This window comes from Cucumis melo, chromosome 2, assembly GCF_025177605.1.
Source record: "Cucumis melo cultivar AY chromosome 2, USDA_Cmelo_AY_1.0, whole genome shotgun sequence".
NCBI classification, from domain to species: Eukaryota; Viridiplantae; Streptophyta; class Magnoliopsida; order Cucurbitales; family Cucurbitaceae; genus Cucumis; species Cucumis melo.
In genome coordinates this window covers 25,860,318-25,885,103 of record NC_066858.1, presented here as the reverse complement: position 1 = coordinate 25,885,103, position 24,786 = coordinate 25,860,318, and the positions used below count along the sequence as shown (strand labels likewise).

Below are 24,786 nucleotides of genomic sequence, written 5' to 3'. Positions count from 1 at the left end.
AATGTGATACCAATTAGCAACATTATTTGGTATTTGGTGGTTGCAAAATAAATAAAGAAATACTTTTTTATATATATATATATAAAAAAAACAGAGGTGACAGTGGTCAGTGAAGCTGAAATGGGTCACCTGACACTGGCATTTAAACCTTCCTTTATTTGCCTCTTTTTGGTGGTTGGGGTTCTCCAATCTTTTCAATCCTTCTCTATTTTCCATCTTTAATCCAATACAAAAAAAAAACAAAACATAAAACAAAAAAACAAAAGAACCCATTTTTCCTTCCTCTTTATGCTTCATCTTGTTCTTTTTCAATTTTGATTCTACATTTGCATTCCTCATTTTCATTTCAGGTATTGTTTGATGCTGCTAAACTGAGGATTATCCAACCCCACAATGAAAATGAAGAGGTTTGATTTCAAGCCTCGACTAGAAGCAACTTAATAACCAGAAGGTGAATCCAAACAATTACAATATGTCTCTCTACCTGAAATTTTTGCAAGTGTAAATCCATTTCTTTTTCTGTTTGTTTGATTTCTTTATGTTGATGTTGTATAGACGAGTAGTAATCAATGCAAATATAGATTTATAAACAAGAACCATCAAAAGGGGTGGGGGCAGACAGCTCACCAACAGTTTTGAGGAAAAAGCAAAATCATTTGCTTTACCTTTTCCCCCTTGAAAAATGAACAAAATATATTTGCATGTTTTTACTTTTTGGGGTTTCTGATGAACCCTTGAGTTTAAAATTCCCAAAAGAAAAGGAAAAGGTAACTTTCTTGTGGGGAGTTTTGTTCTCTCTTTAGTTTCAAAGAGTTTAGTATGTATATTTGGTTTTCCTTGTAATTTGAAACTTGCTTGAAAGTTTCAAACCCCAAAAATGAAAATATGGCAAGAAATGTAAAACACAATGCAGGCCTATCCCACCTTCCTCTGTCTGCTGTCTTCACCACCATCCATTTTTGCACAACTTTCTTCATTTTATTAGATTGCAGAAATAATGAAAACAACAAACAGCTGTCTTTTCTAATATCAAACTTTCTTCAGCTTCCAAATCTTAAACAAACCCTAACTAACTAATACAAGAGTAGGGAGAGAAATAAGAAAAAGAAAAAGAAAAAAAGTAAGGTAATTCAGAATAAAGTTGGCGGCTCCTTTTGGGGTATTCATGGAGTTGCAGTTGCCCACTTCCCTTCAACAAAAAGCTCTCTCCACCTTTTTTGCATCACAGCCACTTTCTCTTAGTATAGACTGAATGACCTTCAATCCTAGCTAAAACTTTTTGGCAGGTACAACCAGTGATTCTTCTTGAGTAACCTACAGCCCTAGCTTTTTAATGGGGGCTTTCCTCCTACTCCTTTGGCTTTTTTTTTTTTTTTTTTTCTCTTGACTACAAACTTTAATTGTTTGGTGGAATCCTTGTCAGTGAATCAATGGTTGTAAGATAGCAACCCCATTTGTTTTCTGATGCTCTAGTCAGCATATACTCTCATCCTTCATTTTTCTTGGCTCTCAACTTGTGTTTTTTTTCCCTTCCTTCTAATTCCTCTCCAATCTACTTGGAGTGATATCTGCAACTGTAGCTTTACTGCTGATATATTTCCAGTTTACTAAAAGGAAAGAGCTATAATCGCCAATGATGTGATGTTTATTTATATTAGTCTTGTGTGACATCTTCTACTAATTCCTCCAATCTACTTAGAGTAATATCTGGAAACTTCAGTGATGGTATATTTTCAGTATGATATAATAAAAGGTATAATCACCAGCTTTGGTTTTAGGGAGATGCAAATAACTGTCATGAAGATTCCTGTTGTTTTAATTCTTGTATTGTTTGTTGCTGTCTGTATATTGATTAGTGGACTCTGTTCTTGCTATATGCATTTCTTGTCACCTATAAGGTACTCGATATCGACACTAATTTTGTGGACTTGGTTGTAAATAAAGCGTCCCAATTTCCTGGGGATTCTTACAGTTTATCTCATCCTTTTTTCAGATTTCCGTGCGTCTTCAGTTGTTGAATACAATGCATTCATGAAGTCATCAGAAGAGTGACTCAAAATCTGACGAGGGTGTTCATTTTTAAGTGAAAAAGAAGTAAAGAACTGAAAAATTCTCTATGGACTGGAACTTGAAGACCCCTTCTTGGGATTTCACTCAATTGGAACAAGATGCATTAAAGAACATTAATACAATAGGTGCATCCAGCAACTTTGTTGAGCATATAACGACTTCTGGGGATTTCACGGTTGATTTGAAACTCGGCCAAGTCAGTAATCTGGGAACAAAATATGTAGTCAATGAGCCAGGAGTCTTTAAAGCGACACCATCCCCTTCAGAACCATCTAAGAGGGCAAGAGGATCTGGAAATGGAGCTCAGCCTTCGTCATGCCTTGTTGATGGATGTGTTTCAGACCTTAGCAATTACAGAGATTACCACAGGCGCCATAAGGTCTGTGAGCTTCATTCGAAGACTCCCCAGGTTACAATTGGTGGCCTAACACAGAGATTCTGCCAGCAGTGTAGCAGGTAGAGTAATTTGCTGCTTCTTTTGCGATATGCTTGCTTTCATACTAACACTGGCTTTCATATTGTGACTTTAATTGTTGTGCATACTTCCATTTCTGAGTCCCATCATTAGTGGCTTAATTTCTTAGTACCTGTTTCACACTATGTATAGGTTCCATTCACTAGATGAATTCGATGAAGGAAAGAGAAGTTGTAGGAAACGTCTTGATGGACACAATCGAAGGCGACGGAAGCCACAATCAGACTCCCTGTCACGAAGTATTTTGTCTCATTACCAAGGTTAGCTGTGGCTTTGGCCTAATAAACTTGATGATTTTGCTGCTTTTGTATTTTCTTATGTTGGTTTCTTATTTTACATTCATCTGTAATTTCTACCTTCACGGTTATCATTGGCCTAACAAACTTGGAGATTTTCCTTTGTTGTCCACATGAACCACTTAATAGACTTCTATTTTCTTGTTTCTGGGTTCTGATACACTTTGCAACACACAGGTGGCTCATATCAATCTACTTTGTTAAAAAGTATGAGATGACTGCTTTTAATATGGATCCATATCTATGTTCTGTAAAAATGCTCAGTGGTGAAAAAGTTTGTTGTACTTGAAGTTATAACATGCCATATTTTCTGGTTTCAGGTTCTCAACTTTCACCATTTTCTAGCTCTCATGTCTATCCATCTACACTAGTTATGAACCATTCCTGGCGTGATCTTGCCAATAATACTGAGATAGATGCAAGGCTTCATGTTCAGCAAGAGCCAACCCACTTTCCTGATAAACACAACATCTATCTTGGATCATCGTCAAATGATAGTGTCCATAAAATTGGAAAACAGGTTACATTTATGCAAAGTGACAATCCGGAATTTTCAGTTGGCCAGCCTCTTGTCAAGACCATTGATTTTTCAGAAAATGAAGTTTGTCGAAGCAAGATGTTGTATGACAGGTTTAAAACTCCAGGCCATGAATCGGATTGTGCTCTCTCTCTTCTGTCATCTTTGCAGACACAGGCATCTGGGATCGGTTTTAGTGAAGCCGAGCAGGACCGTCATCTTATATCCTTCCTGCAGCCATTAGATGTGAGCTTAGGTCATCACAACAGCTTGGAGCCAATTAATTCAGTACTGAATGGCAGTGTGAGTAATGCTAATATCAACTGTTCAGGAATGTTTCACATAGCATCTAATGATGGATGCAATGAAGCTACCCCACCATCTCTTCCTTTTCACTGGCAGTAGAGTGACTTCAGTCGACAAAAACTGATCTTTTTGTGTAAAAAAGAATGAGAAATCAGTGCTTCTGTAAATCCATGCCCATGATATTCAGAAGGATGTTCACTTTATCATAGATTCAAGTTTTAACTGCTGCCTGCCTTCTATGCTTGTGAGGCTTAACAATGATACTTCTTTCATTTCAACTTCAGATGCTTTATGGAGTATTTCCTTACCTGTTTTACACTGCTTTATTTGCTTGGGGAAGTTTTTTGTGCATATTAATCCTTTGCTCTTATATAATCGAATTTCAACCGGAAGCTCAAAAACATACTGCCTTTGTCTACTTGACTCGTTATTCTGTGTCTGTCACCCTCAGGCATCGGCTTTTCCTTTGAGTTCCAACTAGAAAGGGTGTAAAAAGACCTATTTCCATTAGAAGCAAGATGAAAATATATATCTTTTATTCGTCGTCAAAAAAAATATTTTGATGCATCTCACAAATTCTTCATTCATTGTTAGTATTGCTCTCTTCTGTTGTGGGACCATAGAAAATGAAAATGTAAACGTCTCAAGAATTCCATAAATATCTCAATTCTTCATGGGACCATGGAAATCTTGTCATGTCCCCTCCCGGAATTGGGTTTCATAAAATGCTCTTTCAATTTTTTGGGGATTCCAACTGTTCATACAGTTACATAAGAAATCCAGCTGTTGATGTAATGCACAGCATAAAAAGACATCGCTGACCTGTCTTTCTAAATGGGGTTTAACTTCAATCGATTGCTAAAATAATGTTAGTTAATGTCAAATTGAATCAGCAATCAACAATCACAGAACGAAAAAGTAAAAAGAAACCGATGAAAGTGGAACTTAGAAGTACTACTTATGAAAGTGTTTAAGGAATATTATTTGAGCTATTACATATAGAATTTGTGAGAGTGAATAAACCCACCAATACAATATATTTGAATTAGAAGAAAGCCGGCCCTTTCTCTTGTCCTTTATGACAGGAAGAGAAATAACGATGATGATGGTTTGGCTGGGAGAAATTGTCTTCTTCTTCTTCACTTTCTTTCTTTCACATTGTACATTTGTTCCTATTAACAAAGGACAGTAAATTCTTCCTTCTTAATACTTCTGTAGAAAAGGAAAACACAGTTTTCAGAGCCTCAATTTTGGTAGCTCCTGTTCAGCTTCGTGTTTTATAGAAGCAACGGTTTCTTCAGGACATTCATGGCTGCTGATTTTGGAAGAACATCAGCTTCTGTCCAATGTTGTTTTGTTTTGTTTTTTAATAAAACCACAGACTTCTGATCTAGAGGCCCTGCATCCACTCTAACATCTAAAAAGCAATCAAGAATAGGAATAGGGTCTAGATTACCAATCTGTTTAATGCAAAAGGAGAAAGCAAAAGGGCACAACATGGAGTCTGTCCTTGTTCATCTCATCTTATCCACTCTTGGGATCCCCATGTAAAAAAGAGCCTCATCTCTAAGCCATGTTGTAAAGGAGAAAACAAAAAATTATATGTAATAATAACAAAAGCTAAAGATATTGTTTCTAAGCTATGTTGAAGGAGAAAATGAAAGATTAAATGTAAGAATAGTAACAACAAAAATATATGGTTTCTAAGCAATAAGAAAAGTTTACGTCAATCGTCGATATTGGCACGGCTCAATCAAATTAAAAGACCCAATTCATAGGAGATTTGATTTGATTGAACCGTTCCAACATCAGACACGATACGAAAATTACAAACCATAGATAAAATGTTTTGCTTTTTGTCACAACCTGCAGAAGTAGCTTTGTTTTCTCTCTGGATAGCATCTTGAAGGTAGGAGGAAAAGAGGGATAGCATGTCTAGACAGACAGAAGTGGTTGAACGAAAATACATAAGTGATATGACCAAATGAGAGAAGGAGAGAGAGAGAAAGAAATTTATAAGTGGAATGAGCATTTAGAAATTAGAATGGTTGGGATGTCTATGTCTTGGCTTTAATTAGAAAAGGGACAACTTATAAGAAAGTGTTTCTTTTCTTTTCTTTTTTCTCTCTTTCTTTTTTTCTTTTCTTTCTTTTTTTTTTTTTTTTTGTAAGAAAAAATTATCCTTGATCAGGTCTTCCACGACTGTAGGTGGTTGTGGTTGATGACTTTGTCACAAGTGCATAAGGTGGCCGGTTCCTCGGCATGCTGAGTGTTTCCACTTTCATTTTCTTATGGAAAATGACTTGAGCTAAATAATCAATATATTGCCTTATTCAGTGCTTTGCTGTGCCTAAGCTTCCTCCTCAATTACTTCCTCACCAATTAAAATTCTTTGTTAAATCACCGATGTTAAACGAATAGGTGAAAGGTAGATTCTTGTGAGCTTGAAAACTTTTGAACAATTAACTTAAATAAAAAAAAAAAAAAAAAAAAATCTTAAAGCTAACGAGAGAAACTAAGTTTAATATTATAACGTCAAATATTTCTCATCAGCAGAAATATTATTTGCCTTCTCATTGGTCGCCTTTCACACGAGGGGGTTGTTGGAAACACTTCAAGATGATATGTTTGTTTATTTGAAAATTGGAGATGAAGACAACTATCCAACAACTATAATAGGAAGTCAATGGCCAGGATATCAACCAACTTTCCATAGAATCTTTTTCGTGGGAATGCATTTTGATATATTGTTTATTAAAAGACCAGTTTATAGATATTGCCCAAAACAAAAACGAAGATACACAATCTTGGTGCTAAAACCTAATACCTTGTCGTATTTACACCACATTTGAAAGCTTAACTCATGGAGAAACGCCTAACATTACCTAAAACGCCTATTTTTTGATTGATATCCCTTTCATGACCTGAGGCAAGAAAAGATATCATATATATATAACTAAAAAAACAGTTCTTTCACACAATATAACAAGCAGGCCTCCCATGGATTCCTCCAACTCAAATAAATTAATGGCTGAATACCATAAAACCAAGAGAGGCAGCATAGAGAATATAGTACAAGCACGAACTAAACTAGTATAAGCAGACAATGGAAGGGAAGGCGTTGTCGTGTGGTCAGACATTCCTTGAAACATTTACAGAGTCAGTTCTTAACCAAGTTTGAACAGTACCTGGGAAATGGCAAATGTAAAACCCAGATGCATCATTGGGAACTAACATATAAATGTTATGTGAAAAACATACAACGGGAGATTACAAGTCATTGGCGGATTTTAACTACCCACCAACGAGGAATCCAGGTGATAACATAAACATCAACCTTATAATCTAAGAAAATTCATTTGATCCTAACTCGATGCCAGCAAAACGAACGCAAATGAAGGAATCTGAAAGCTGGTTTATCTTTTGGAGATATTTTATTTTCTTCAACAAACAAAATGCAAAGATAAGAAGACAGGCTGCATCATATGGTTATACCCAAGGACTTCTTGAATTTCTCAACCTCCAAGTATGCTGTTGAGTAAGGAAGAAACTCCGAGAAATGATCCTTGCTTAGGTCATTAATTGCAACAGCAAGTTTAGGAATTTCCGATTTCTCTTCATAGGTCAACGTTCTGACAAACCTTGCTGGGTTTCCTGCCCAAAGTTCACCAGTGGGAATTCGCCTTCCTGGGGGAACCACGGACCCAGCTTCAAGAATAGAGTGGGTCTCAACCAGGGAACCTTCCATGAGGATGGAATGCTGCCCGATAATGCATTCTGGCTCAATTGTGCAGGACCGCAACAGACTATAAGCACCAATTGTGACGAATCTCTCTATAGATGTCTCTGCCGGCAGTCCTGGATATGGACATATAAGGGAAAATTTAGAAATAGCATGGTCTTTATGTGCCACAAACTGAAAAGTAGAATTAAGCTGCATTACAGATTTTAGATCTTTTTTATGAAAAGGGGACAAGCTTCTTTATTAAATAGAACTCAAAGAACAAGAGAATTATACAATCAGGAGGCATTACAAATTTTAGTTCATTTATATCCAAGGATCTCTGCTCTCCAATAAGATAGATGACAATCATCTTCTCTAAACTGACAACTGAGGGGTTATCGATTATGAACTAAGAGTAGCCATCAAACTTGGTCAGTTTAGATTACTTGATTCTCCCATTTTTCTCTTTTGGAACATTCTCAAATTCTCACCTTTTTCCTTCACAGCACGTAGTAATTTTTAAAAAAAAGAAAATAGAGATTTAAAAATATACATTTTAAACAGCCAAAGTTTCATATTTTGGACTGATCACACGAATAATGGACACCAACATAGTACATTTAGGTCTGGTTATTAAGCAGTTGTCATAAGTCAAGACTAGAATTTTGGCTTTTACATCCAGCCGTACTGAGACCAAGAAAATGACTTAAAAACAAGACAGAGAGGCAAATATTTGAAGACTTGAGCAATTCACCCCGTCCTGAAAAAGGCAACGCCAAATCATAAGCAAATTTAAACCCCCAAAATTTGTAAGCCAAACCCCCATTGAACCTGCAAGAGTACAGGAGAAGCAACTTAACAGACTGTGCACTTGCACCATCCTATTGGTCAGCTCTATATCTCCCTTTTTATATCTCTCTATCCATAGCTTTCTCTGCCTCCATTGTACTTCCCTCTTTGACTATCTCCATCCATCACTCTTCCTCTCTATTACCCAACTCTCCTGTTCTGCCGTCATTGTACTTCCCTCTGTTACTCTCTCTACCCATCACTCTTTCTCACTATTACCCAACTCTACTGTTCCTCCTCGCATTCCGTCTCTCTCCACCTTGCTCTGTCTCTCTCTTTATCTCTTACTCCTTCCCTTACATACCCCATCTCCTACATCAACTAATTGCCAAATGATGATATAACTCCTTACAGTATCATGCATATGCATATGCATAGATATAAATGAACATCCTAGAAAGGAACTGACAATGTTAATTATTCAGGCTAGAGACTGAGAGAAAAGGAATTCAATGGAGGAACCCTTTACTCCAAAATCCTAATCCAGAAAAGGTTACCAAAATGGGAAAAATGGAAAATAAAGGAAACAACGGTTAATTACTCACTTAAAGAAAAAAGAAAAAAAGAAAAGAAAAGAGGGGATAAAAAGGAAAAAAAAAAAAAAAAAAAAAAAAAAAAAAAAACAAGAAAAGAAAACGAAGAGGAGTAAGAACTTTGCTCCTATAAAGGAAGCAGTTTGAATATATAATATTGGAACAGAACCATCTTATCATAAATTGGGAGTGTTGTTTTCTAGAGAACTAACGGCAATACACAGATTGATGAAAACAATATAATATGTTGAACTAAGGTTACTGAACCAAAAGAAAAGAACCAGTCTAGAATGAGATCAACGTATCATGAAATGGGATTATTGTGGTTGAACATGAAGAGTCATTAATAAACAAGTGGACCAAGGCCATAATCGTAGCAGATGGATGGTTGCATGATAGAGATATGAGAATAAGATTGCTTAACTTCTAAGTTCTGGTTAAAACTTACTATTCCTATAAGAACTATACTGAGTTTGTTATGCTTCATGTTCATCGCATATGAAGTTTGCAAACTCCGTGGAGCATTTAGGGAGAGTTATTTTCATCCATGATGTAAACGATATGGTCCCGATAAATGTAATGGAGGTTAAGAAATTCTGTGTAACCAATGTTGTACCCTGAAGTTACATGACATATCCTTTCTTTACCATGTTCCTAAAGATAATTTGAGAAGCAAAATGATCACATCCATACCCTATTACCACATCCTTCTCAATGGTTAGAACTGGTTCTGAAGGATGTCAAGATTCCAAATGGTGAGAATACTAAGGAGGTCTGCAGCTTAGTACTTCTATTTATAATTTTATACCCATATTTCTCACGGAAACTAGCTCCAATTACTTGAATCTACCAAGTCCCCAGAAAACCACAATCTAGATACTTACAGTCGATTTTTTAAATGAACAGGAAACAAATATGGCGTCAGCTACTCAACAGATCCATGGTTTCAAGAATCCAGAAAAACTTTGAAGATTAACCACTATCCCCTGGAGATCCTAGTTAAACAAACAGAGACTGAAATTTAAGAGTGCAGTATTTCTCGGCCACGTTTTCACATTGCCGAGGAAAACAATCACCAAACAACGAAATTCGATAAAACCCAATAACAGAAATGACGAAAAAAAAACACATCAAAACAAGTAAGTTGAATTGAACCTGTTGGGGAGGACCAAGCAGCATGAAGGACGCACCGTTCCTGCACATTAGAGCAAAACCCGATTGTAATCTTGTTGAGATCGCCGCGGAGAACGGAACCGGCCCAAACAGAGGCCCCGTCGCAGACTTTAACCTGTCCGGCAAGGACAACATTAGGCGCAACATAGGCGTCGACAGCGATTTTGGGGAGCCACTGACCGAGCGGGATTATCTGTCTTTGACCTCTATAGTCCCACTTGACTCGATCCGGTGAAGGCGTGATCGTTTTCGACACTTCCGTCGAGAAAGCACGGCGGAGTTGATTGGTGGCAACCGCTGAGGCAATAGCCTTGCGGGAGAAACGAGCTAGAGCTGCCATGGGAAGAGCAGAGAGCGAGCGTGGTCTGTGATTCAGCTCGTGGCAAGTCGGAGAGGGCGATACAAAACATCTGCCTTTGTTGTTTCAGTGGCCCAAAGTTGTTTATGGGCTTTGGACCATTATGGGCTACACCAAACTGCCCATAAAAGTAAATTTGCCTTCCCAAATTAAGAAACAAAATTTTAACTCCTAAACAACACAAATCGTAAAAAACATATTGCCCTTTTATAAAAAATTTTGATTAGTGATTTCATTTCATGGTTTGTCAATTTTTTTATTTTTAAAAAAACCCCTAAATAAATATTAAAATCAAACAAGAAGTTCGATTCTTTTATGGTCAAAAGGAGAAAATAATAATAATAATGATAATAATAATAATACATCCACTACTCTACTTAGAGGCAACAATAGATCAAAGGTAATATAAAGCTGTCTATTTTCCACTATGTCAGTGACAACTATATGAAAATGTAAACCGCAGAATTATATGCAAACATGTTACGGTAACAGTGAAGGGTAACAGTGAAGAATATAAGGTATGGGAACACTGAAGAATATTAGTAGATTATATTTATTAAAAAATAACAAAACAAATATCGATAAGTACTTTACTATAAGATCGAATTATTTATCTCATCGTGAGCTTCGTCAGTTTACAACATAAAGAATTAAATCATTTATTTCATCTCAATATAAAGAATTCACATAAACATGACTTTGCAACTAAATCTCAACATAGAATTAAATCATTTGTTTCATCTCATATTTCAAATCATTTGTTTCATCTCATATTCAATATTTGCAATTCAAGACAATTTTAGAAAATAAACATTAAAATACTTGTTGAGTTTGCTTACTAAGAGCCAACAGGCTCTAGTCTTCTTCTTCTTCTTCTTCTTATTACCATCATTATTATTCATCTTCTTATTAATTTGTTTATATATAATTGTTGCAACCCTTGTAACACAAATAATTTGTTTTTGTTTTTGTTTTTGTTTTTGTTTTTGTTTTTATTTTATTTTCTTTTTTAGAACAATTTGTATTTCTTTTCCACGTTCTAAACATTTGAGAAATCAATAATTCACTCAAATATGATTGAATTAACTTTGTAAGTAAGTCATGCATATAGAAGACAACTTAATTGACTATATGACCAAATAACTAAATCAATTATTATTATTATTTTAGAACAAACAATCATCATATTATCCACACGTTTACAACTATAATATTTAATTATCTAAAACCATGTCTCAACTTGGTCACTTCTTGATGAACCAAAGCTTATAATTTTAATTAGAATAACTACATCAACATTCCAAATAGAATTTCCATACATCATTATTTTTTTGGTTATTTAAAAGAAAGTGAAAATTCGATTCCCAATAAGAAATAATAAAATAACCACCGACTCATATGTTAATATTTCTTATTTCGAAGAAACAACTTTATCAAAATACTCGAAATTTATTTTCTAAGAAAAAACTGATTTTTTTCCCTTCCAAGTGATAAAGCCTACGATTATAATGAAGGGAAATTGTCAAAAAGGCCAAAAGGCCAACACGTAAATGTAGGGCCGGCTTCAGATGAATGCACGTGCACCGACGGGAACCACCACCGCCCAGAAGCCATCGAAATCGAAACCGACGAAAAAGGAAAAGAAAAAGGAAGAGAATGAAACAGTATAAAGCAGATGTAAATGGTTATATAAACCCCATGGGAATCGTATATCGGATTCTTTTTCCCTGAATCTGTACCAAACACCAAACATCCAACAACAACCTTTCAATTTATAAATCGCATTTAAGATCAAACCAATTTTACAATCGCAATCGTTGAAACTCCAACTACACATAACAAACAACAATCCATCGATTATAGAACAAGAAAGAAAAAAAAAAAAAAAAAAAGGCAGTACAGAGTAAATTAAAGAGAAGAGGGGAGTTTTAGCCAGTGTAGATATGAACACCGATGGCGATGAGGAAGATAGTGATGAGGCCAAAGTAGATGATGGCGTGGACTAAAATGGAAGCCCCACTAGTCTGCATGTTACCGAATTCAACGACTCTTCCTTTGGCTGGGATCTGAAAGAGAAGGCCTGGACTGAGCAGGACGAAGAGCACCACCGCTATAATCACCGGCCCCCAATCAGCCATTAGGAGTTCTCGAAACTAAAGATTTAAAGAAGGAAGGAAGTGGGATTGGGGGGGATTGGGATGAATAGGGATGGTGAGGGTTTTAAGTTGAGAAGATTTGAGAAGGGGAAAGGAATGGAGTGGAGTGGTTTTGAAACTTGGAAGCTGGACACTGATTCGACAACTGCGTTGATCTTGATGCTTCACGTGGGCGGATGAGCCTTTGCCATTTCTTTTTTCGTTTTCTTTTATTTATTTTTTTCTGTCATCCTCTCACGAACTTTATGACCTAAAATTAATATATTTTGGTATTTGGGTTTTCAATTTTGGCCAAAAATAAAATTTTTGTGACAATTGTATGAGTTTTTTGACGTTATAAATTTAGATAAATATGGTATAGAAATACTTTCTCAAAAAATTCCGAGGACGATGGAAGAGGAAAAGGCAGCTTTTGGTGCTTCGTAAATCTTTTAATTGTCTAATCATGCCATGTTGGGAATGATGTCTTCCCATCCATTCTTTTTTATCTTCCATTCATTTCTCCTTTTTGCATTTGGACAACCCTTTTACCTTTATTAAATATTATACCACGTCCCTCTTAATTTTGAAAACGTGTAAAATACAGAAAATATTCCAACCAACACGTAATAAATTGACCACACGTGCAATACTCGATTGTGTATATTTTAATATACGATATCGGGCATATCATGTTTTGAGATGGCTCGATATGAAATAATTTTGCCTTTATTTTCTTCGATCACGGACAACTCGAATTATTGGATTATGAAATACTTATTCTTTTAGTTATTTGATCTCGAATCTTAATTGCACAAAGATGATTCGAGATTAATAAATCGCAAAAAAGTTATAAATCATAAGGGAATGAAAAAAATTCAACTAAATTTATAATTATGTAGTTCATAAGGTTTGAGAAATAAGTTTGTTTGATCAATGGAGTTTTCGAAACATATATTTGTAGTTACCTTATTTTTCTTTTTAGTCTCTAAACATTTTGCAACATTTTAAACTCTTGTAGCACATTTGTCGTATTCTTAGCCTTTTGTAAGTCCTCTCATCATAATTGTGTGCTAAGTATACAAAAGTTAATTAAGCAGATCAAGTTTAGAGAAAGTACTTGCTTACTTATGTAGCCGGAGAATAAAATCATTTGTAATGTTATGCTACTAATGGTTACATGTGTTGATATACAATTTTAATGATGTCAACATATGATATTCGAGAATTCAAAGACACCAAACGTAGTACAATTTATTTATTTTAAATGATTTTGGTCCTGCACATAAGACTTCGATGAGTCTCAAGGCAACAGAAAATGTAGAAATTTGAGCATCATGATAGGAATCAATACCAAGCCAATTTTAGTGGATACCTCGACAGTCGATGTATATCTTAATCTGTCCTCTCTTTATTCCACGTTCAAAGTTGGGGGACGGAAAAGGGGTATTTTTAAAAAGGATCACTTTTCATTATTACATAAAGGCCACAAAAATAAATTTCAAAACTAAATCTAAAGAAACTTTTCAAACCCCTATATATATATATATATATATATATATATATATATATATATATATATATATATATATATATATATATATATATATATTCTTCTTTAAAAAAAACATTTATTAACAATGAAATTTCAAATTTAACGTATAATGTATTCAATTTTAGCTCACCTCAAAGTTTTACAGAGAAATAAATTTGATCCATAGACAGATTAACAATTTCTCAAAAATTAATACATCTATTTTATGAAGGAAGAATTTATGTAATAAAATACAAAGTATTTACGTTCTATAGTAAAAAATTAAGGGTATATATTACTTTTATGTTATTTCAAAAATACCCCTTAGCATACTCGAATATTTGCACGAGGAATTGTTTCTTCGTTAATTTTTTTGGTGACTTCATCGTCTTCTTCCTTGATTTTTCTTTTGATATCCTTTGTTTATTTTTTGTGATGACATGGCCTCTACTTGATGATCACACTGACAATAACTTGTAATTTTGCGTTTCTTGGTTGGAATCGATCTCAAGATTCTTCATAATTTGTAAAAACTATTCGAAAGAACTTTCTTAGTCTCTCTCGACCATGTATATCACCAATATAATGCATTTTTTTTTTCTATTTGAAATAAAGGCAAATAAGCCAAATTACATTGTCCCGAGAAAACTAAAAATGGATAAAGGAAAACTGGGAGACCTCTCGATGCAACCTTACCCTAATATCATATTTCATAATGCTTTTATATCCAAAGTCTCTTGTTACGTTGTTTGACTTATTTGTCCTTATTTTCAAATTTTTAATAAAAAACGCATTATCTCGGTGACACACTCAGCCAAAAGAGATTGAGAAATTTCCTTCAAAGAGTTTTTTTTTTTTTTCATTGGGAAGAATCTAAAGTCGATCTCGGCCGAATGCAAGTTTTGTGTGCCAATTATGGAAATAAAAAGATTGCGATTTAATTTATGTGATTTAGGTTTTCAAGGGCTTTTTGACATTTCACCTCTTGTTTTGGGCTTCTACATAATAAGTTAAAATTTTGTTACGAGATGTAACTATTTTTTCTAATTGTTTTATATTTAAAAGTGACCATAGGATAAAGTTGTAAATAAAAAACATTTTTATATATAGTAAAATAAACTAACATTGATGGAAGGATATCAGTACGTCAATTTTGTTTTGTTTTGTTTTTTTTTTTTTTGTCATTTTTTACAAAAAAAATTTCCTTACAAATAATAATAATATTTTTCTTGTAAGCTACAATTTAAAAATGATATAATTGTAGATGAGATATTGAAACTAACCTAAAAAGAATAAAATAAAACATTTTAAAAACAATATTTTTGGTAATAAGTTATAAAAATAAAATGAGTAGATAAATGGAAGGAAAAATGGGAAAATCGTAAGTTGAAGAGAAATCAATTTCTTTATTTAGCGCCAAAGGGAAGGCTTCCTCAGAAATATTATCTGTTATTTTTCCAAGTTGAGCTATTTCAGTTAGTTTCCTTGACGTGGAGGCCTATTATTGGTCCACTCTCCCCATCCTCTTAAAAAGATTCCATTTCTCCCATTTTCTTAGGTCTTCTCCTCTTCCTTCCCTCTTCCCTCTTCCCTTTCCCTCTCTCTTTCTTGTTCGTTCGACGGTCGGTAGTTTCTCCCGGATAATTTTTTTTATCTTTCCGATAAGATTACCGACCGTTACCATTCTACTTTTCTTTGAATTTTTGAAGTTCTCTGATCAATCATCTCCGTTGACCTCTTTTCTCTATTCATTTTTCGCGATTTATTTGCTCGCGCGATTGGGGTTTAACTCTCAATATTTTCAATAATCTCTTTCTGAAGGCGGAGAATCTATGTTCATGATTTTTCAGTAGGGAAAGAAAATAAGGAGAGAGATTCGACGCTGAAGAAAAAGCCATATATTTCAGGTTTTTGGATTCTCTTTTTGTTTCGTTCTAATCGATTCTATGCTTCAAAACTTAGTGTTGTTCATTAGAATTGAATAATCTCAATTGTTTACTATTTTCTTTGGTGTCCGAATTGGGTTATGTTTCTTTCTTCATATTCAATTTTTTACGTGAGATTGAACGACCTTCTGTTGCAATGCTCTCAAGGTCTTATCTAAAGATTGTGGAAACCATCGGCAAGAAATGACTAGTCAAGGTGGTTCTTCTAGAAGAAGTTTGTCCTTAACGAACATGTCGTCTCAGGGCAAGAAGAAAGCCCATGAGAACGGAAGCTCGGATGCACCGCGGAAGTCTCTTTCATCATCTCGTTCATTGTAAATCCCTATTTCTTAATCACTTCGTATTGATGCTTTCACTTTTTCTTGTTTTTTTATGCCTACGCGTACATCTCAATCGACATGTTATTTATTTGAAGTCATATTGCACGCCTTAGATTTTTCTTAGCAAGTTTCGAAGCTGAAAGTTGTATGTAGTTGCGTTTTCTCATTTAAAACCCTTCAAAGGTTTGCAGGAACCTTCGGAGCAGCCCTGCTCCCAAGTTGTTGGTCTGAAATTGCGAAATACTGCAGTTCATTTAATCAAGAATCTATTTAGGCAAAATGGAATTGAAAATACTACATAAAACTCAAGTACTTATATTTCATTGCTCAACCGTTTAAAGGATTAGCAAATGTACTTGAACATTGGTACTCTGCTATATCTAATGACTGCATCATGTATTCATTGTGTGTATTATCTTATTTTATCGCACAACCTTTTGAGGGATTTATTAATGTAGTAGAATGGGAGTACTTTTCTAGATCACGTTTAAAGGATTCTTGTTGGATACAGTAATTAAATTGGTGAAGTCAAGATATATTAACCTGATTTTCCATTTTGCTTTAACGTTTGGCAAAGACAACTCACTGGTGAGCGAACGGTAAAACGACTGCGGCTATCAAGAGCACTGACAGTTCCTGAAAGTACTACCATCTCTGAGGCTTGTCGTCGGATGGCTGCTCGTAGAGTTGATGCTTTGTTACTGACTGATTCAAATGCTTTACTTTGTGGTATCCTCACAGACAAGGTTTAACATTGGCTTTCCTTTAAACTTAAGCATAAAAGTCTCTTTGCAACTAAAAAAAATTCTAATATTTTCTTATCCATTTTGATGGAAGGATATAGCAACAAGGGTTATTGCTTGTGGTGTTAATCTCGAAGAAACACCTGTGTCCAAAGTTATGACAAGGAATCCAGTTTTTGTTCTTTCTGACACCCTAGCTGTGGAAGCCCTCCAGAAGATGGTACAAGGTTCGTTTCATTCAGAGAAGCATTTTCACATTTTAATGTTCTGAGTTGTTTGGTACTTGGGTATTGATTCTAGCTTTGTGGTTCTGATAACCGTATCTACAGGAAAATTTAGACATTTGCCCGTAGTTGAGAACGGGGAGGTCATTGCATTACTTGATATTGCAAAATGTTTATATGATGCTATTGCACGAATGGAAAGAGCAGCTGAAAAGGGAAAGGCCATTGCAGCAGCAGTTGAAGGTGTTGAAAAAAGTTGGGGAACCTCTGTTTCTGGTTAGTGAACTGTCATTTCCAATGATATTAATACCTTCCAAAAACAACTCTAATTGGTGCTACTATTGATGACCAGGTCCTAATACGTTTATTGAGACACTTCGAGAGCGTATGTTCAGACCATCTCTGTCTACTATTATCCCAGAGAATTTAAAGTAGGTAATACTTTTCTGGCGTGAAAGATATTTGGTCTTTAATGCTATCTGCATAGTATCTCTTATTGATGTTCTGTTTTCCAGGATTGTTACAGTTCCACCAACAGAAACAGTTTTCATGGCCACAAAAAAGATGCTTGAATTTCGAGTGAGTTCCGCAGTTGTAACAGTTGATAACAAGCCACAAGGAATTCTCACGTGAGTACCATCATAAGTCTTCTGGTCTTAGGATTGTATACTTGGATACAATTTTACGTATCCTGATTTTTAATCTTTGCAGGTCAAAGGATATTTTGATGCGATTAATAGCACAAAATCTTCCACCAGAATCCACACTCGTAGAGAAGGTAATTTCTTTCAGCTAGCATGGAGTATAAACGATAGTGCATTGCCTCCCCTCCTGTCTGTACAGTTCTATTGGTTAACTTTAAAGGGGGCACGGGTTTAGATTGGGACTCGTGGCAGAGATAAATATGACAAATATTGCAAGAAGAATAGATATAAGAGAAACATATTTGATGATGCGAGATTTTGTTATTCAGAACTGAATATCACCTCTCTCTGTTTCATGTTGAAGGTCATGACCCCAAATCCTGAATGTGCATCAATTGATACACCAATAGTTGACGCTCTGCACACTATGCATGATGGGAAGTTTTTGCATCTCCCAGTGGTAGATAGAGGTAGCGTTTGTGTAATTCTAAATCCCAGGAACCCATAAAGGTTTCATCTATAAACATAGGCCTATCATCTTTACTTCTGATGCTGTTGGTTAATTGGCTGCAGATGGAAACGTTGTTGCTGTAGTTGATGTAATACATATCACCCATGCTGCTGTGGCCACGGTGAGTCCCTTAATTTTTGGAACCTTGTATTTGTTAGTGCTGTCGATTCTTACTTCTTGGTATTGGAAAAGTAAAAGATAAACTATGTTCGAGCTATAATCACTTTCAAATGGCTATGAACATATTACTGGAAGAGCAATCAGAATTCTTAATCATGTTTTCCATGATAAGCTTTGGATTTGAGATTCGTGGTGTTGCTATTTTTTCGATGAGAGAATTGGTCTCCCAATGAGCAGTGTAATTTTAATGGTTAAGATGGTATGGTGAAATATGAGACCTTTTGATGTTTTTTGAGAAATTCTCTATATAGCTACGAGAATTGCTCTCATATTCATATATGCAGACACTCAATGCCTTTCGATAATTTTTGTATAGTAGACTTATTTTTGTTACTCCTATAGTGTTTGCTGTGCTTTTCATTTTTAAGCTTCGCCAACTAAAATCATCGAGGTCCCCCCTCCAACTTTCTTATGTACTGTGCAAGCTCTAGCAAGTAACTCAAAATCCGGTTCGATACCTTTGAAGTTTGAGGACTATGTTTTCACTTTCCGGATCATTAGATTTACAGCCTTAGGGGGTTGATATATTTGGTAAATATGTTACAGGTTGAGAATTTAACCGAGTAGTCAAATGTTAAGACCTTGCCAGTCGTCTACTTGGGGTTTAACCTAGCAGACATTGACGGGGAGGGGATTTTTAGGGATAACAAGCAAAACTATTGTCGACTCATTTGAAGTTATGAACTAATGGGCCTTTGGCTGGGAGAAGAAATATATAATTTCTTAAAAATTAATATAGAATATTAGTTGGGTTTTGAACAACGTACGTATAATTCTTAGAGCTCTATAGTCTATGATTGTGAATATTTATGTGACTTGTATTTCTTCGTGATTAGGTTGGAAATACATCTGGAGTTGGCAACGAGGCTGCAAGTTCTATGATGCAGAAGTTTTGGGATTCTGCCATGGCCTTATCACCAAATGATGATGACGATGAATTGCGTAGGTTGTGATTGTCAAATAGTCATGCTCTTACATTGTTATTAAGTTGTTTAGTTATCTCACACGTTAGCGTGACATCTCAGTGAAGGTTCAATGAAATTGGCTTCTGAGGAAACGGATACTGGAAGAGCTCTTCCCTTTCCATCATCTGGAATGTCTAATACTTTTTCTTTTAAACTTGAAGATAGGAAGGGCCGGATGCATCGATTTTCTTGTGGTATGTTTCTTGTTCTCTTTTCATTATTATCAATCCAAATGTGCTAGTATGAGTGTATTTTCATGTCATTTGTGGCACTTGATTATTCCCCAATGTCAAATAAAGCTAATATCATCTGTATGTTAGTGGATGGCTAAAACTGTTTTCCATGGAACGACAATGGCTGGAAACAAACCTTATTGCTTCTTTCCTTCGCATCTTAACTTGCTAGCTTTCCATGTTCGTGTTAATATCAACATTAATATCTTTAAGTTGGTCTGACTGTTGTTCTATCCGAGACAAGATACTCGGAGTTTAACAGATGTTATAACAGCAATCATTCAGAGAGTTGGTGATGATATTGACCGCAACCAATTGCCTCAGATTTTGGTACGCTCTCAAACCAATATTACCAGTCTCTTTATTTGGCTTGACAACTTTGAGTTTCCATAATATAAATTGCATAACTTATTGATGACACACTTTTGTAGTATGAAGATGAAGACCACGATAAAGTTGTTCTAGGATCAGACAGCGATCTTGCAGCAGCTGTAGAGCATGCAAGGTTGGCCGGATGGAAGGTACCATATTGGATCATAATTTGTGAATGACGATTTATCCATGAAAAGAAATGGTTAAACTGAAGAGAAAAAACATGTTGGGTTTTACGCAGGGACTGAGATTGCATTTAGAATATCCAGGAAGTCATGGTCGTAGAAGGGATGCAGGAAATATGGATTATGCTCAAAGCGACGCATGGGCGTCGGCGTACAGCGCAGTTGCGGCCGGAGCCGCCCTTGTTGCTGGGTTAGGCGTGTTAGCATACTTGAGAAGATCTGGTAACTAAATCAATAAAATTCATACACATTTTAATTCAATTATCATGGTTCCGACTAACCTCCGAAAGGGGCCCTTATTTGTTGGGACCGGTTGGTAGAGTATCGTGCTTGTTCTTATGATATATTTCTTTGGAAAAAAAGTCATAATTTTTATAGAGGAAAAGTTGTTAAATCTTGGGATTTGTTGATTTGATGCATGAAAGAAAATGCATTCCATTCCATTCCATTTACCCCCCTGAGTATTGACATTTGTTAATGTTTCTGAAATCTGAAGGTTTTGCAGCTCCATAAATTCGTGGAGATCTTGTGTATGTGATTCAACTTTCTACACTTCCATTCATAATTATAAAGTATCACTCAACAGCTTGCTTGATTTTCTATATGATTGTTGCTGTAATACGCAAAACAAAGGGAAAAAAAAAAAAAAGAAAGAAAGGAAAGAAAAAAAAAAAAAGGAAGGATGGATCGATGATGGTTGATGTCATTTACGCACTTGGGGCCAATGTCTGAAGAAATATGATTAAATTTGTCGGTGCTTTGCTGTGAAGGGCACTCTAATTTTTCTATTTCTTAACTTTTTATTGTCTTGGATAAGACAAATTTTATGAATGGCATCGTCACTAACTTTAACTTAATGGTGGGTCTAAGGGTCAAGAGTTCGGTTATTGTCTATGAATTTTATAAAAATTACTGTTAATTGTACTTCAAAAAACTGCCCATGAACCCATTCTCGGTCCTTATAATACATACATATATAATTATTTTATAATAACTATTACTCATTAGCATTAGAAGAAATATTTACAATAAGGTGATCGATTATTATCTAATATCAATATACCTCAAGAGATTGTTCCTAGAAAATTTAGATGAGCAAAAAATAAAATCAACGAAAGTTAAGTTATTGTCATGTAAGGTATCACGGAGTCTCGTTCACACGTTGCCACTTTGTACATTTGTGGTTTGGCAAATCCAAAAGCAAAGCCTAAGCATAAGCACAGCCTGCGGCATGATTTGGTTCACATGCGTAGCAAAAAGCAAATTGATATATATATTTTTTTCATTACTTTAATAGTTAAATACGACAAATTCTGCGACCCAATTCAGCCAATTACTCAGTTTTCTGATTTCTGTAATGTAAAATTAAGACAAAAAGTCTCAAAAACATTTGTTTGGAACTTGAATATTTTGCTCTCTAGTGAAGACCAAAAGAAATGAAGTTTAACAAACAAAACTCATGAATGGGTAATTTGGTGTAGGTAGATTGTGATTCTTCTGCAAATGAAGGAATTTTAAGAAGCCATGCGATAGTGATGGTGATTGTGGGAGGGAGGTTTTGGTTTAAGGGTGTGATGGGATCAATTTTAAAGAAGTGAGAAAGTGGGATTGGGTGCAGTTATTTGTTGTTTGCTGAAATAAAAAGAAAAAGAAAAAGTTAAGCATTATCTCTAAATTTTTAACTTTAAAAAGTGACTCAAGTTTGTGAGAGTGGTGCAGTAATGATGTGAAATAAAAAAAGAAAGAGTGGGAAGGAAAAGTAAAATAAAAAAGTTATGCTCCACTCATTCAGCCTTTGAATTCTCGTTGCTCCATGATTTGCGTAGGTTAGGTCAAGAGATAAAAGAGAATGATTTCTCTCCAGAGATATATTAAATTGTTCATTCTTGAAACTACTTTATCTCACGAACGTCAGCCGTTCTATGTACTAACAAAACCCATCTGACTAACGTTTGTAAGATTAACTAGAGTGATTATTTGGATTAAAACCATTGAATCAGATAATTTCATAGGAAGGAACAATTAAATTCCATAAAAATTGTAACTGCAAATGCGATACGAATGAAAGCATTATTGCAAAGAAAAAAAAAAAAACAACGGCAGTTGTTTCCAATAATAAAGAAAAAAAAGAGTGAATTTTCAATTTTTGCGCTTCAGCTTCCCTTTTGTTGATTCTTTACTTTAATTGCAATGTTTCTGAAACGCGCAAGACCGGAAGCTTCTTCCTCTTCTCTCTCTCCACTTCACTCCATTCTAAGCTTCTCTCTCTCTCTCTCTCTCTCTCTCTCTCTCTCTTAGTCACAACCAGAGGATTTTGCATTTTTTAAAGTGGGATTTGTCTGTAACATTCTCATCCACAATCCAATTTCCTCATTTTTAAGTTCTCTTTTGGAATCTCACACTAAATTTGGCAGACTTATCTTCTTCTTCTTCTATTTTCCTCGACTCTGTTCGCAGTGATAACACGATGAGCGGACGGCAAAGCAAATTCCCATTTCATTTGTCTTCCATTTTCTTCCTTCTTCTCACTCTCTCATGGCTTCCTCAACGCAGTTTCCAGCAGCAACCCATCAAAACCGTCGTGGTTTTGGTAATGGAGAATCGTTCCTTCGATCACATGATTGGATGGATGAAGAAATACGTCAACCCAAAAATCAATGGCGTCACTGGAGATGAATGCAACCCTGTTTCAACCAAGAATCCTAACCCTGAAACGATTTGTTTCACTGATGATGCCGAGTTTGTAGATCCGGATCCGGGCCATTCATTTGAAGACGTTTTGCAGCAGGTATTTGGTTCTAATTCCATTCCTTCCATGTCTGGCTTTGTGGAACAAGCTCTTTCAATGTCACCAAATCTCTCTGAAACTGTCATGAAAGGCTTTAAACCTGAAGCTGTACCCATTTATGGAGCTTTAGTTCGTGAATTTGCAGTGTTCGATAGATGGTTCTCATCAATTCCTGGCCCAACTCAACCCAATAGGCTCTTTGTTTATTCAGCAACTTCTCATGGTTCAACTAGCCATGTGAAGAAGCAATTAGCAATGGGGTATCCTCAGAAAACCATTTTTGATTCACTTCATGAGAATGGTATCAACTTTGGAATTTACTTCCAGAACATACCCACTACTCTGTTTTATAGAAACCTGAGGAAATTGAAGTACATTTTCAAGTTTCATCAGTATGATTTGAAGTTCAAAAAGGATGCTAGAAATGGGAAACTTCCTAGCTTAACTGTGATTGAGCCAAGGTACTTTGATCTTGTGGGAATGCCTGCAAATGATGATCATCCATCTCATGATGTTGCAAATGGGCAGAAGCTGGTGAAAGAGGTTTACGAGACTCTTAGGGCTAGCCCCCAGTGGAATGAAACCCTTTTGATAATCACTTACGACGAACATGGTGGATTTTTTGACCATGTCAAAACTCCTTTCGTTAATGTCCCTAATCCGGATGGAAACACAGGCCCTGCTCCCTATTTCTTCAAGTTCGATCGGCTTGGAGTTCGCGTGCCTACAATTATGGTCTCGCCTTGGATTAAGAAAGGAACTGGTAAGCCAAGTTCTTGCCACCCGCTCTTCTCCTCTGAATCAATAGCCTTTTACAACATAAGCGAAGTACTGTCCATAAATGTTTAGCTATTTCCTTTCCTGGGGTTTGTTTATAGCTCTAAACTCCTGTTTTGTTTTGCAGTAATAAGCAGTCCAAAGGGTCCAACTCCAAACTCTGAGTTTGAGCATTCCTCAATCCCTGCTACCATAAAGAAAATATTCAATATCCCCTCTAACTTCCTCACTCACAGAGATGCTTGGGCTGGGACATTTGAGGACATTGTTGACCAGTTAACCTCGCCGCGAACCGACTGTCCAGGTATCGTATCGTCAATGACATTTTCCCAATTGAAGTTATGTTTTGTTGTTAATTACACAAACACTTGTTGCAGTAACTTTGCCTGAAGTGACACCTTTGAGGAAAACAGAAGCAAATGAAAACAGTGGATTATCTGAGTTTCAGAGCGAGGTAGTACAGTTAGCTGCCGTTCTAAATGGTGATCATTTCCTGAGTAGTTTCCCTAATGAAATAAGCGAGAAGATGACCGTTAAAGAAGCACACGATTACACTAGAGGAGCTGTTTCAAGGTTCATCAGAGCAAGCAAAGAGGCCATCAAGTTGGGTGCAGATGAATCAGCCATTGTGGATATGAGATCTTCCCTTACTACAAGATCATCAATCCACAACTGATTGTATTCTTCGAGAGTATAAAACCTAATACGGCCACATAAATTCTCATTCCTTACAAGCTAGATTTTAGAAGTTGAAAGCAAGTGTAACTATGTTTCATACGCTGAAGCTATATGGTTGTTTTTGTGTGCATCCAAGTGTGTGTTAACAGTGTTTAGAGGGTTTTTGTAGATGACTTGTATGAAAAAACCTCACGTAATTGAACCTTTAATTCCTCTGGCACTTGATTTATCAGAGCCTTACTCTATATTG

The 24,786-nt window shown here is 35.7% G+C and overlaps 5 protein-coding genes, 1 long non-coding RNA gene and 1 other non-coding gene across 8 annotated transcripts; 3 read left to right on the top strand and 4 right to left on the bottom strand.

The window, feature by feature from the left end:
- Positions 1–173: 173 nt before the first annotated feature.
- LOC103502309 (squamosa promoter-binding-like protein 13A) lies at positions 174–4,069 on the top strand. 2 transcript variants are annotated; one of them, XM_008466192.3, is made up of 4 exons: positions 174–451; positions 1,994–2,526; positions 2,678–2,805; positions 3,162–4,069. In XM_008466192.3, exons 2-4 carry the CDS (start codon positions 2,117–2,119, stop codon positions 3,761–3,763), a joined length of 1,140 nt encoding a protein of 379 aa, XP_008464414.2. In that variant the 5' UTR covers positions 174–451; positions 1,994–2,116; the 3' UTR covers positions 3,764–4,069. The 2 variants fall into 2 exon arrangements, with proteins under 2 accessions (XP_008464414.2, XP_008464416.2); XM_008466194.3 differs by lacking the exon at positions 174–451 and adding an exon at positions 1,011–1,286.
- Positions 4,070–4,599: 530 nt separating this feature from the next.
- Positions 4,600–5,824, bottom strand: LOC103502310 (uncharacterized). Its single transcript, XR_540512.3, has 2 exons — positions 5,531–5,824; positions 4,600–5,230 (listed from the first exon to the last, which is right to left on the bottom strand). It is a non-coding gene; the product is annotated as an uncharacterized LOC103502310 (long non-coding RNA).
- MIR171C (microRNA MIR171c) lies at positions 5,391–5,478 on the bottom strand. The gene has a single exon (NR_130429.1). It is a non-coding gene; the product is annotated as a microRNA MIR171c (primary transcript).
- A 947-nt stretch (positions 5,825–6,771) lies between the features above and the next one.
- On the bottom strand, positions 6,772–10,360 carry LOC103502311 (gamma carbonic anhydrase-like 2, mitochondrial). Its single transcript, XM_008466197.3, has 2 exons — positions 9,926–10,360; positions 6,772–7,522 (listed from the first exon to the last, which is right to left on the bottom strand). The coding sequence occupies exons 1-2, from the start codon at positions 10,281–10,283 to the stop codon at positions 7,146–7,148; spliced, it is 735 nt and encodes a 244-aa protein (XP_008464419.1). The 5' UTR covers positions 10,284–10,360; the 3' UTR covers positions 6,772–7,145.
- Positions 10,361–12,053: 1,693 nt separating this feature from the next.
- LOC103502312 (uncharacterized) lies at positions 12,054–12,546 on the bottom strand. Its single transcript, XM_008466198.3, has one exon. It carries the CDS (start codon positions 12,437–12,439, stop codon positions 12,230–12,232), a length of 210 nt encoding a protein of 69 aa, XP_008464420.1. The 5' UTR covers positions 12,440–12,546; the 3' UTR covers positions 12,054–12,229.
- A 2,933-nt stretch (positions 12,547–15,479) lies between these two features.
- Positions 15,480–20,739, top strand: LOC103502313 (CBS domain-containing protein CBSCBSPB5). Its single transcript, XM_051081477.1, has 15 exons — positions 15,480–15,877; positions 16,064–16,230; positions 16,814–16,982; positions 17,074–17,206; positions 17,309–17,479; positions 17,556–17,634; positions 17,719–17,832; positions 17,915–17,981; positions 18,212–18,317; positions 18,421–18,479; positions 19,375–19,484; positions 19,564–19,697; positions 19,981–20,066; positions 20,168–20,257; positions 20,350–20,739. Exons 2-15 carry the CDS (start codon positions 16,100–16,102, stop codon positions 20,521–20,523), a joined length of 1,623 nt encoding a protein of 540 aa, XP_050937434.1. The 5' UTR covers positions 15,480–15,877; positions 16,064–16,099; the 3' UTR covers positions 20,524–20,739.
- A 1,444-nt stretch (positions 20,740–22,183) lies between these two features.
- LOC103502314 (non-specific phospholipase C6) lies at positions 22,184–24,756 on the top strand. The gene is made up of 3 exons (XM_008466201.3): positions 22,184–23,844; positions 23,986–24,162; positions 24,236–24,756. The coding sequence occupies exons 1-3, from the start codon at positions 22,761–22,763 to the stop codon at positions 24,532–24,534; spliced, it is 1,560 nt and encodes a 519-aa protein (XP_008464423.1). The 5' UTR covers positions 22,184–22,760; the 3' UTR covers positions 24,535–24,756.
- Positions 24,757–24,786: the final 30 nt, after the last annotated feature.